The 11,304-nt window shown below is 38.9% G+C and overlaps 1 protein-coding gene across 1 annotated transcript; it reads right to left on the bottom strand.

Moving 5' to 3' along the window:
* Nucleotides 1-356: 356 nt before the first annotated feature.
* galr2b (galanin receptor 2b) lies at nucleotides 357-7,725 on the bottom strand. The gene is made up of 2 exons (XM_071925784.1): nucleotides 7,352-7,725; nucleotides 357-1,119 (listed from the first exon to the last, which is right to left on the bottom strand). Exons 1-2 carry the CDS (start codon nucleotides 7,723-7,725, stop codon nucleotides 357-359), a joined length of 1,137 nt encoding a protein of 378 aa, XP_071781885.1.
* Between the last annotated feature and the right edge of the window lie 3,579 nt (nucleotides 7,726-11,304).

Below are 11,304 nucleotides of genomic sequence, written 5' to 3' on the forward strand. Positions count from 1 at the left end.
AAGGATACATATCACAGCTTTTAAATTACAATACACAACTCTGAAGTGCTTTAGTGCACTCATTAATAAACACATTTCTTTAAATATAGAATATTTTACACCAAAGAGAAACATGCAATGAATACAATCAATGCAAAATACAAGTAAAGCAACAAAATGTGTCCATTAATATATATTACTACATATTCAGTTCCAGAAAATGTTCTTGCATCAACCCTTTTATCTCCTCTCCTGTTTGCCACCAAAAAAGTGAGATATCTTCATGTGCTGTATATAAATACTTTTGAAATATTTGCTGCAATGTCTTTGTCATAAGGCAATCTGCATAGAGCCCTTGAACACAGCTGAATCAGTTGTCAAGGTTGCCTCTGAAAAGGCAAGTTCAGCGTCATTGTGGCTTCTCTCGGCTCAGCGATGGGCCTGTTAATCATTTCACATTCATTCTGTCGTACGTTCTCCTCGTTCATCTGCGAAACCTCCGTGGAGCCCGCCTCAAACCCCGGCACAGTGTTGGCTACATGAACCACGTGGACCTTATTCCTCCCGTTTTTACTGAGGATGCAGCTGAACACCTTCTTGAAGCCTTTGCGAAAGTGCTTGGACACCAGGGCGTACACGATGGGGTTGAGACAGGAGTTGGCGTAGGCCATGCAGTGGGAGAGGATCCTGAAGGCGTACGTGGTTTGGTTGAAAGGAAAGTCTCCGTACAGGTAGCACAGGATCACCACGTGGTACGGCAGCCAGCATATGCAGAAAAGCACCGTGACAATGATGATCATTTTTGTGACTTTGCGTTTGGCCCTCTTGGATTCCGACATGCCGTCCAGAGGGTCGACGGCCGTCCATAGGTACTTGATGGTTCTGGTGTAGGAGAGGCTCACGATCAGCACGGGAATGACGTAGCCGAACATGAAGGTGCACGTGTCCAGCACTTTGCGGTTTTGCTCCTCCCAGCCGGGGATACATACAGTGCTGTTTGCGTAATCAATTAGGTCATAGTAGCTGAGATAAGGACCTGCGAAGACGAGGGAAAGACCCCAGATGATCACCATGGCAACCACTGCATTACAAGGGGTTCTTAGCTCTCTGGAGCGCAGCGGGTAGCGAATGGCCAGATACCTACAAGAAAACACAGTGTATTAAAGACTTAAACTGGAATGCATGTGTACATCGTATACTGAGTATTAACAATTGTTGAATCAGTGTGGTAGAGTATGATGGTAAAGAGTATGATGATGATGATATCTCAGAGGCCAGAATGCAGAATAAAAATGTGTTTTAATTATAGTTGAACTCATGATTTCTCATGCACAAATCTATCAATCCAAATATGATTTCACAGAACTATACATAGCTATTTGCAAAACTGCTGCTCTTATAGGGATGGCTGCATGATGAGGACATTTTATGATTTTTCCCCCAGTATGGATTGTCAAGTGTGGTTCATGAGTAACAGAGAAAGAATAGTCTACTACCATCTACTGATACTTTTCATGACAAATTTCATCACTCTTAGAAATGTAGATTTAGCACTCACAAATAGCTTAAATTAGTCTCTTCATATTCTCTTCAACTTCATATTAAACTTTTGACATCAATTTTTTTTCTAATAGAGGCTAATAGAGAGAACATAGAGTCAACTAGACACAAAATTCCTTTAGTCCATGATTTTTGTAGAGTGTATATCTCGTTATTTTTTGGGATCGCGAACGTTTAAAAAAGAAGCAGTATTCCTATATGGAGAAAAGCCTTGTCATGTAATTGGAGGATTTCTTCCCCTTCACACCATCTCAGGTTAGGGTTAGGGTTTAGGTTTTCACTGGGCTTGGTTACTCTGAGACAAACACACATAATAGAGTCCGGAACGGCAATAAAAATGTCCTCCTCCATTACATGTTGACAGTTAGTCCCGCCCACACGTTTATTCCAAGGAGTACCTACTCTCAGACCTTACCATTACAGTCTGCCATGTTTACACTGGCTGCACTCATACCTTGACACTCCATGTCCTTAAAGCCCTTTGGTCATTCAGGACCAAACTGGGCCCATGATAAATTCAAATAGCTGTCAGGATGGATCTACAGCCTCAGCCTCTCTGGGCTCTCTGGCCAAAAGAGGAAGCACAGCAGACTAGGCTACTCATAGTATTCCCATGATGTCACATGCATTACCTACCAATACACACAGCTCATTGGTTGTGTTTGTCATTTGATTGAAATCACCTGTTAATTTATTACAATTACCTGTTATTTTCCTACCAAGATGGCCGTGTGATGATGTAACAGAATACTATGAATTGGAAAGTTTTTAACTGCGGCCAATAATGTCAAGCTAACTGGCTCCTAGCAAGCATGCTGCCACTCCACGACGGTGAAAATAACCCTTCCTTAGACCACAACTCCCAAAAGCCATATTTATTTATTTCATTTTATTTTTATTTAACCTTTATTTTAACCAGGTAAGTCAGTTAAGAACAAATTCTTATTTACAATGACGGCTTGGCAAGAGGTAAAAGGCCTCTTGAATTGTTGAAAGAGACGGTGAAGTTGCACAGGCGTAAGCTATTTATATGATAGCTAGAGGGCTTATTAGACATCAACATGTAACAGGCAATAATTTATAGATACCTACTTCCTCAGCCATTTGTCATATCAGGTATTGATACAACAAATTGACAGTTTGAGCAGCTAAATGATTGAAACAGTTATTTGCCTGATTTCTTCCCCAAAAATGTGTTGTATCACTCAGTACTGATTATGCATGTAAACATAATTCAGTAAACTTCTACTCTACCATTACTAAATATACAAGTATTTGCTGCTTTCTGCAATGCTGTAAACAACTATAGGCCTGCCAGGCTGCAATGCAGTTGCTTTCAAACAGTAGCTGTCTGTAAAGTAACTATGTACTGAGCCACACTAGTAGCTAGGATACAATTTGAAACTCTTTCACCAAGTGGGGAGGATGAGACTCAATCACTGGCTGCTGGGATGAGCTAGGCACAGTGCCACATGGCCTGTGGTTGGCTAAGTGAAGAGTGTCAGCCCAGTGGGTTTCAGTCCTGCTCCTCAGGACCCAGAGTCCTGCTGGTTTCATTCTAGTCATGTAATCAAGGACTGATTGACACCTGGGACGCCAGGTGAATGCAATTAACTTCCTGATAGGACAGAAAACCAGCAGTACTCTGATTTCCGAGGACCAGGATTGAAAACCACTGTGTTAGCCCGCTGTTGGTAGCTGTGGAGGAGGAGGCTGCCTTTCTTTCATCACTCAGGGAAGAAAAGTCTCTAATGCCCCGATATGTGTCTCAGGAAGCTGAATCTGAATTGAGAAAACTGAATTTGCAATTAAAAGTTAAATTAAATAAATATCACATTCAATTGAATGAATGAATGAATTTCAAGTGCTTTCAATTTGTAATTGTGCTGCCTTACAAATCCATTATTTGAATTCACTTTGTGAATTCAAAGGTTCAATCTGAGCATTACAAATAGTGTCTGTTGGCACTAATCTCTTTCCATAAATCTGCAACCGCAGCACAGCAATATCTCACAGTATAGCACTCCTTCTCATGTATTATTGCTTAAGTAATGGCCTCTAACTCATGATCCTCTGGTTTGTTGGGTTTGTACACGTAAAGCTGTATTTGCCATATTCTACCTGCTTGTCCATGAGCCATTGTTTCAGCAACAGGTTCATTTGCTCAAATATGGGATTAACCTGCAAATCCTTGTCCGCCCCAGCCTCATTTACAGCTAAGGACACTTCAGCTACCTCTCCAAAAACAGTGTTTATATCCAGGAAATAGCCTCTCTGGTCTTTCAACCCTCTGTGAAATGGAGAAAAGATACTCAGCGTTGACATTAGGGGAAAATAAAGGCCAGTGGTTACCATCCAGGAAAAGGGCTGAATCCTTGAACCCACTTGTCATACAGGGTGAAATGATAGGTTCAGTGGACAATAAGTACGCAGGTATTACAATAAGCTCAGTTGGAGGAAGAATTTATTACAGTTTTAGAGAGCACAAGCTAGGCTTCATTTCCCCGAGAAACTAAAGTCTTTTCATGTAATTTTTCTCTTTTTTTTTTGGTGTTCTCATTTATATCCTCATTTGCTGGAAAGGAAACCAATCAAAGAGGCTGACAACAGACTGTGAAAGATCATAAAGAAAGCCGGTTTCAACTATTGGATATAATCCAACCACTAAATCACTAAATGTACTGTACTGTGTCTAAATTTCAGAGTATGCTGGGCAACACAGATAACACACTTCATAATGTAATGATTCAACACAGAAACTGTTTCAGTAATTGGTTTATACTTCCTAAAATATTTACAGAGAGCTTCAAACGGTCTTTTGTTCTCAGTGCGATGAAATTGTGGAATGATCATAGATAATGTCTGACCTGTCTGCTCAGTATAGACATGGATGGTTGTGCATGTGTGTGTGCTGTTTAGTTTGTGTTTGGTATGGTGTCTTGCATTGCTTGTAATGTTTCTGTGATAAAGAAATACAGTACAACTACTACTAGTACTACTAGTACTACTACTATACTATTCAAATCCACTTTCCCAGGGCTTCTATTTCTAATTCTATTCCTATATTTAAAGTATGTCTCTACTCATATCCCATCAACATGGGTATGCAGGTACATAATGGAAAAATGTGCAAAAAAACCCCAAAACAATAATAATTCTCCCATTTCAGTTTCATTTCTCCCACTTTCACTTTATTCATTATTGGAGGAAGCCTGGTATAGCGGCTGCATGTATTCAGTATTTTACAAGACAAAAGCATTTGTCATCATTTGTCTCTTAGATGTTTGTCTGATCATGAAGCCCTCCTGGATACACAATTTCTCAACATGGATGTTTAATTTTTGGGTGTATAGGACTGAAATATCTTAAATTATGTGTCCAGGAATGTAACAGCCTGAACTCTACATTAGAATAGAGAATTATCTTTCAGCTTCTGCATTTAGACGTTGTCAAAATAAAACTTCTTTGTGGTACCTTGTGGACTGTTGTACTACCAGTTACCTTACTGTATGAACCAGATATCATCTTTTCTTCCAACCTGCATGTGCAAGCTAACTCTGCAACCCTGACTTTGATTAGAAGCAATAACGTTACATTTCCCTCTTTTATATGGAATCGATTTCACAGTGGATATTATTCTAGCATAAAATCACAGCAAATGTATGATCTGCCTGGGGTTAGCACACTGCGGCAGCGCATGATTTCCATTAAAGGAGTGTGCCGTTCTTTCCAGGCTTACTGTGATTTAATTCATGCTGGAGATTCCTGGTCTCAGCTGCAACAGTGAGCTCATTCTCTTTTCTTAAAACAGAGGAAATCTATTAACCTCCAAAGCCAGATGGTCTTGCTCTTTTCCAGACTGGGAAGGAACTCGTGAAATTATCTGGCTCGCAAGATGAAGAATCTATTTAATCCTCTAAAAGGTAAACAGAGCCACTGTGGGAGTCTATAGGGAAATCGCACATTGACACTGTTTCTATTGATTGAGCTGATGTTGTTTCCCAACAACTATAATGATGGGTTCTAGCTTCCTCAATGAAAGTATAATTTTAGGCAGCAGTAATACATGAGTAGAGTCTATTCTCGTAGTGTGCTAGTTACTGATTCAGCTTCACTGCAAGGTGTTAAAAGGTCTTCTTCTAATTCTTTTAATATATACCCCTGGGTTCCAATTAATGTGCACAGCAGACCATTTTCCATCATAGCTTTAGATGAGAGAACACATTTGGGATGGATTAAACACACCTATTCATGAAAATGTAGTGTGAAAAAAACAGAAAATGAAAGAACTGAATGCGTGTACAGAGGAACTGAGGACTTTTTAATGAGGTGAGTGGGCAGAAATCCATTTTGATGAAAAAAAGAGAGAAAAGGAAAGCTGTCTTCCCTAATTGAAACTTGATACTCACTTGACATGTACCAGTGTTACTAGGTGTAGCATTTTAAGATCAATAAATCATTGCCATGTTAATTTTGAGACATTAATATAATTACTGTTAACAAACAAGACCGTCACTGAGAAGATTTGCAGCCTCTACTCTGCATTTTACATTGTGTGCCACCAGGTCAGATTTTGCAGCGAATCAGCTGGATTGAGGGCGCTGTTCTTCTGGCGCAAATGGAGCTAAACCTTTCAGAGTTTCTCACAATGGCAGATGTTGGACGGAGTGAAAGACCATGGAAAATCTCTTCCAACATGTTTATCCTCTTGAGTAAAGCCAGAGAGGAAACAAACGCACGCAGAGCGACGCCAGGGAGGAGGAGGGCTATTCTATCATTGCGTGATGCTGAAACTGTAATCCATGCATTTGTATCTTCTAGACTTGATTATTGTAATGCTCTTCTCTCTGGTCTTCCTAGTTGTGCTACTAGAAGTCTTCAGCTTGTTCAGAATGCTGCAGCTAGAATCTTGACGAAGACTAAAAAATTTGATCATATAACACCCATTCTGGCCTCTCTTCACTGGTTACCAGTGCAAGCTAGAGCTGATTTTAAGGTTCTTCTTTTAACTTATAAGGCTTTGCATGGACTTCCCTCAGCTAACAAAAAATCAGTTGGCTTCAGAGCATTTGTCTACTGTGCCCCTTATCTGTGGAATGGACTTCCATTACATGTTAGAAGAAGAAGCAAGCTCAGTTGAAATATTTAAATCAAGACTGAAAACCCACCTTTATTCGCTTCATTATAGCCTACCCTAGAATTACAACTTCAGTCGGGTCCATCACCTTTTTAAACATCCTTTTAATGTTGTTGTTTTTACTGTGGTTGTTTTACTTTAATATTCAAACATCCTTTTAACGTTGATGTTTTCAATGTGGTTGTTTTATTTTAACTATTTTATTTTCTTGATGTATGTTTTGTCCTATGTATTTTTTTAATTGTAAAGTGTATTGGGACCATGCTTCATGGTGATTCTGCACTTAAATAAAATTGATTGATTGATTGATTGAAGTAGTGACATCCTTTTGCAACAGAAAGCGGTTTATGGGAAATGTGGTCTTAAATTTGAAAAACACCAGCACTAACAATAGGCTACCACTGGTATGAGATAGAGCCTACCAGTCGTCTCCACCATGGTCTCATTTGTTTACGGTAAATATGTCAAGGTTTCATGATTAATTTGACAATGTTGTACTGATGTTTAAGAATGCTACATTTAGTACGTTGATTCAAAATAACAGTGTAATGAAGTACTGTATTTTTTTTTTTTTTATTGTGTCTATTAAACTCTACTCAAGTAATAATTAAGACGTTTTCACTGCATGCTAACAATAGTTTCTCATCTCTAATTGGATAGCAGCTGTCAACACACCTGTCAACGGAGACGGCGGCGAGCGTGAAGCTGCTGGCGTACATGGTGAGGTTGATGAAGAAGTGCACCACCTTGCACATGAAGGAGCCAAACACCCAGCCCTCCAGCGAGTAGATGGTGGCTTGGAAAGGTACGCAGAAGATGATGAAGAAGAAGTCGGCCACGCTGAGGTTGAGGATGAACAGATTGGTGGTGTTGTATCCAACCTGTCCGCTCCGCAGCAGCACGGCCAGCACCAGGCTGTTGCCAATGGTTCCCAGCAGGAAGATGAGGGAGAAGACCACAGACACGATCACACTGGTGGGGTTCAGCTGGTAGCTTTCAGATACATTGGACTGCCCTCCTGTCTTGCCGAAATCCTCCAAATCAGACATTTTACGAGTCTAGAACACAAAAAGAGATGAGATGCATGTGTGAGCAAAATATGATCAGTATTCTACAGGTTAGACTGTTTTAAATCAGCTTGAATCAGCTCAACTGAGATTGTATGGAATATAGAGCACTATTTGTAAATTCAGTTTTAGTCACTGAATTCCACAAATACTTCTGTTTTCAATGTTCTTTTAAAAACATGGCTCATGCTGTGGTGGCCACTTTGTGTGATGACAAAGAAGCTCACTCAGAGTGGCTTTAATGAAGAGTTTCTGCTAGTAACTCTTCAAATAGTACTGAAAAAGTAGAAAAGCCTAGACATGCATCAGAAGATTTCTTGATCCATTTAAGCCTCAGTTAGGTCATGTCACGCATATGTATGAGATAGGAATGAGAATCTGCACTCATACTGCGCTTAAAATTTTGCTCTGACTAGTACTGGAAAGTATCTTTGATGCTTATTTGATTGCGGCGCGGTAAATCTAGTCATAAGGTTGTAAGGTGATTCCTGTAATTAATGAATGAATAAAAAACAATCTCAGCTTTATTCTATTTTTGACATTCATAATAAGTCAAACATTTGACTTGGGTCTACTTGCCCAGTGACAGCTAGCCCCAGCCTTCACTTCTACAGCAAACTATTACAACAGCACTAGGCATGTAAGAGCCAGCTAGTTTATTGATAGGCCAATATTTACCAGCTCTGTTATTCCTGACTAGAACAACATTTCTATGCAGTGGAAAGTGAACATGTTGTCCCACACAAATGCTCCAAAGCTGAAAACAGAGAAAAGCCATATACTTTACTTTAACACATGTTGGCGTAAAAGCTCAAAAAGTACATTATTCTATCTGTTCGCCAGTAATGGCTGAACTCTCATGGTAAGAACACTCCACTTCTCTTTGGTTTTGCAGAAAATGTGTGAGTGAAGTCTGTGTGACTGAATATGGCGAGATGAAACCGGTAGTTTCTCTCTAGACAAATACGTGGCCCATGCCAGATAGAATTTGACATAGACATTTTTCTTCATGTTGTTTTACATAGTGAAAATGAAACAACATTGCCATAATAACAGTGACTCTTCCTAAATGATGCTAATAATTATTAGGGATTAATTCTTATAAATATTAATCATGCTAAAAACAGAAGTAAATATAGATTCTAGTTACTAGATAGAAAAAAATTATCTGATCATACATAATTGTTCAGCCTGAAGGACAAAAAGGTTATTTTGCTGGAATAGCGAGAAAATATTTGAATATTTAGCCATGACGCTGTCTTTTCCTGTTTGCAGAAGCATGCAATTATTAGCTCAAATAGTACTTTTCCTGCACCTAATCGGCTTTTAGCTTTTATTGTAGATTCATAAAGTGACATCTACGCTGACGTCAGCACACAATCTCAGGGTTTATTTAGCCTGCAGAAAATTGCCATGTTTTCTCAGAGATGAGTGTTGCAAAAAAACTGGGACTTGAAAGAGGAGTGCTGAAGCTCTTGACGTTGAGGTTGATGAGTCACAGTGAAGTGACATGCACCAGTTAGCATCATCCCCCCTCCCCCCTCCCAAAAAAAATCTATCCATCAAACTACTGCAGAGAGCTTCAATATACAAGACAAGTCCAATTCTGTATAAAACTGTCAAGCCTGTCCTTGATAAATAATTTGGTCTGCAATTCATGTGTCTCTGATTGTTCCCCTTGTTGTGAAGAGATGATAGTGCTGTGCTGTACAGTATTGTCAAGAATTATGTCAGAATTTAACATATGACATATCAATTCTATAGCATGTTCACTACATGTATAAATTTGACATTTTTAGATAATGTCCTGGCCACAAGACACAGGAGTCTGTTTTTAAGCCTGATGTGACACAGCACTGTACAGTGTGTGACACGTCTGCAAGTACATAATTTTTAGTCAACCGTAGCAGCCACACCCCTATCACTGGAGAAGTCAGTGCTATTGACGCAGGATTTTAAGATAATAGTGACTCTTTATTGATCCCCGTGGGGAAATAAGGTCGTCACAGAAGTAAAAGTAATAGAAGTCAGTCGAGAAAAAGACAAGTTTTTATATATATTTTTATATAAAAAAGCAACATAATCAATAATCAATAAAAAACAGTAAAGACTAAAACAATTAAGCAATACAATAGGATGAAAATGATGTACATAATGTGCAAATGTGCACTGAATTCACATTAACGGTCTGCAGAGGGCCACATATGTACATAAAGTGTCATGGCTTGCAGACTAGCACAATAAATTCTGATTCTGATTGTGAATAAAGAAACTATACCGTTATCAGATGTATTACAAAGTGTATATGGGCATTACCAGCTGTCCAATGTAACAAATAAAAACTCATGTGCATCATCATCTGTTCACAGTGTCGCCATATTATTAGAACAATGAACAGGACTGGTATTTACTAGTATTATTAATATGTTCCATAACAAATGTACATAAGTTGATTATATCTCACATAACTACCTTACTTATTGTACTATTCGGTTATCTCCTTGGAGCAGCTGCTAAGGTAATATCCGCCCATAACTACAACATTTGTAAACTATTTTACTCATTTATTTGTTATATTTGTTAGCCTAAATTAAAAGAAACATTAGAAAAGCGATATTAATAAAAATCCATGTCATATCAACTTGGACCACTAGGGTGAGCTGCATTTAGAAGTGATCTTTCTGTCGGAGCCGATGCCAGTGTGGAAGCTGAGACAAATCAGTGCGAGTGTCAGGAGAGAAACTGACATAGAAAACTGGTTTTCAACCAAGTGGTTATCTATCCAGTGAACACCATTCAATTTTTTGTTGTGCTTGCAATTTCCAGTCATGAAAATTTAAATAACACAACCCAAACAGCTGATTATGCCAAGTAAACTGGGGAGGCTCAAGCTGCAGTCATCGCAGTTTTCAAAACTAAAAAGAATAAACAGAGATGCATTTTAATGAAGGTCACACTGTAGAAAGACAGCAGCTTACTGTCTGTAGTCTCAGTTTAGCTGGAACAGCAAGAATGGGGGCTGATAATGATCATCCTGATTTAACAGACCATAGTTTTACATGGAAGACACAGTATTATGAATTCATGTCCATGTCGAGAGCATTAGAAATGTGATCAGAATTCGTTGAGCTGGTGTGATATTGCAACACTGAGCAGCACTGACTGCCACAAGACTATTTATACTGAGTGACTATTACTATAGAAAGACTAGATTTTTATTTTGGGAGTTGCCTCCCCAGATGGGTCAGACAAGATAGAAAAACAACTGGAGCTGTTTTCTTTGTCTTTTTTGAAGAAAGAGACAATTTTTAACATATTTTAACATTATTATATGTAATGCTCAGGTTTTTATGCTTCCATTTATTAAATCTCAATAGCCAGCAATAACCAGCTTAAACTTAATTATTAAGCAGAATTAAATTTTCAACATCCCTCGAGTAATAAACTCTCTTCTGCTGCCGTTCTATCAGCATAATGAGCAACGTGACCTGGAACAAAATCTATATGGCAACAGATCACACTCTTTATCTATGGCAGATAATCACCAATTTCAAGCACAGC

Source organism: Centroberyx gerrardi, chromosome 7 (genome assembly GCF_048128805.1).
Source record: "Centroberyx gerrardi isolate f3 chromosome 7, fCenGer3.hap1.cur.20231027, whole genome shotgun sequence".
NCBI lineage: Eukaryota > Metazoa > Chordata > Actinopteri > Beryciformes > Berycidae > Centroberyx > Centroberyx gerrardi.

What these genes read in the sequence shown, in the direction of transcription:
- galr2b (XM_071925784.1), bottom strand. Translation starts at nt 7,725, where the DNA reads ATGTCTGATTTGGAGGATTTCGGCAAGACAGGAGGGCAGTCCAATGTA. An exon ending in GCCGCCGTCTCCGTTGACAG is followed by an intron (nt 1,120 to 7,351) that starts GTGTGTTGACAG and finishes GTTTTCTTGTAG; the next exon opens with GTATCTGGCCATTCGCTACC.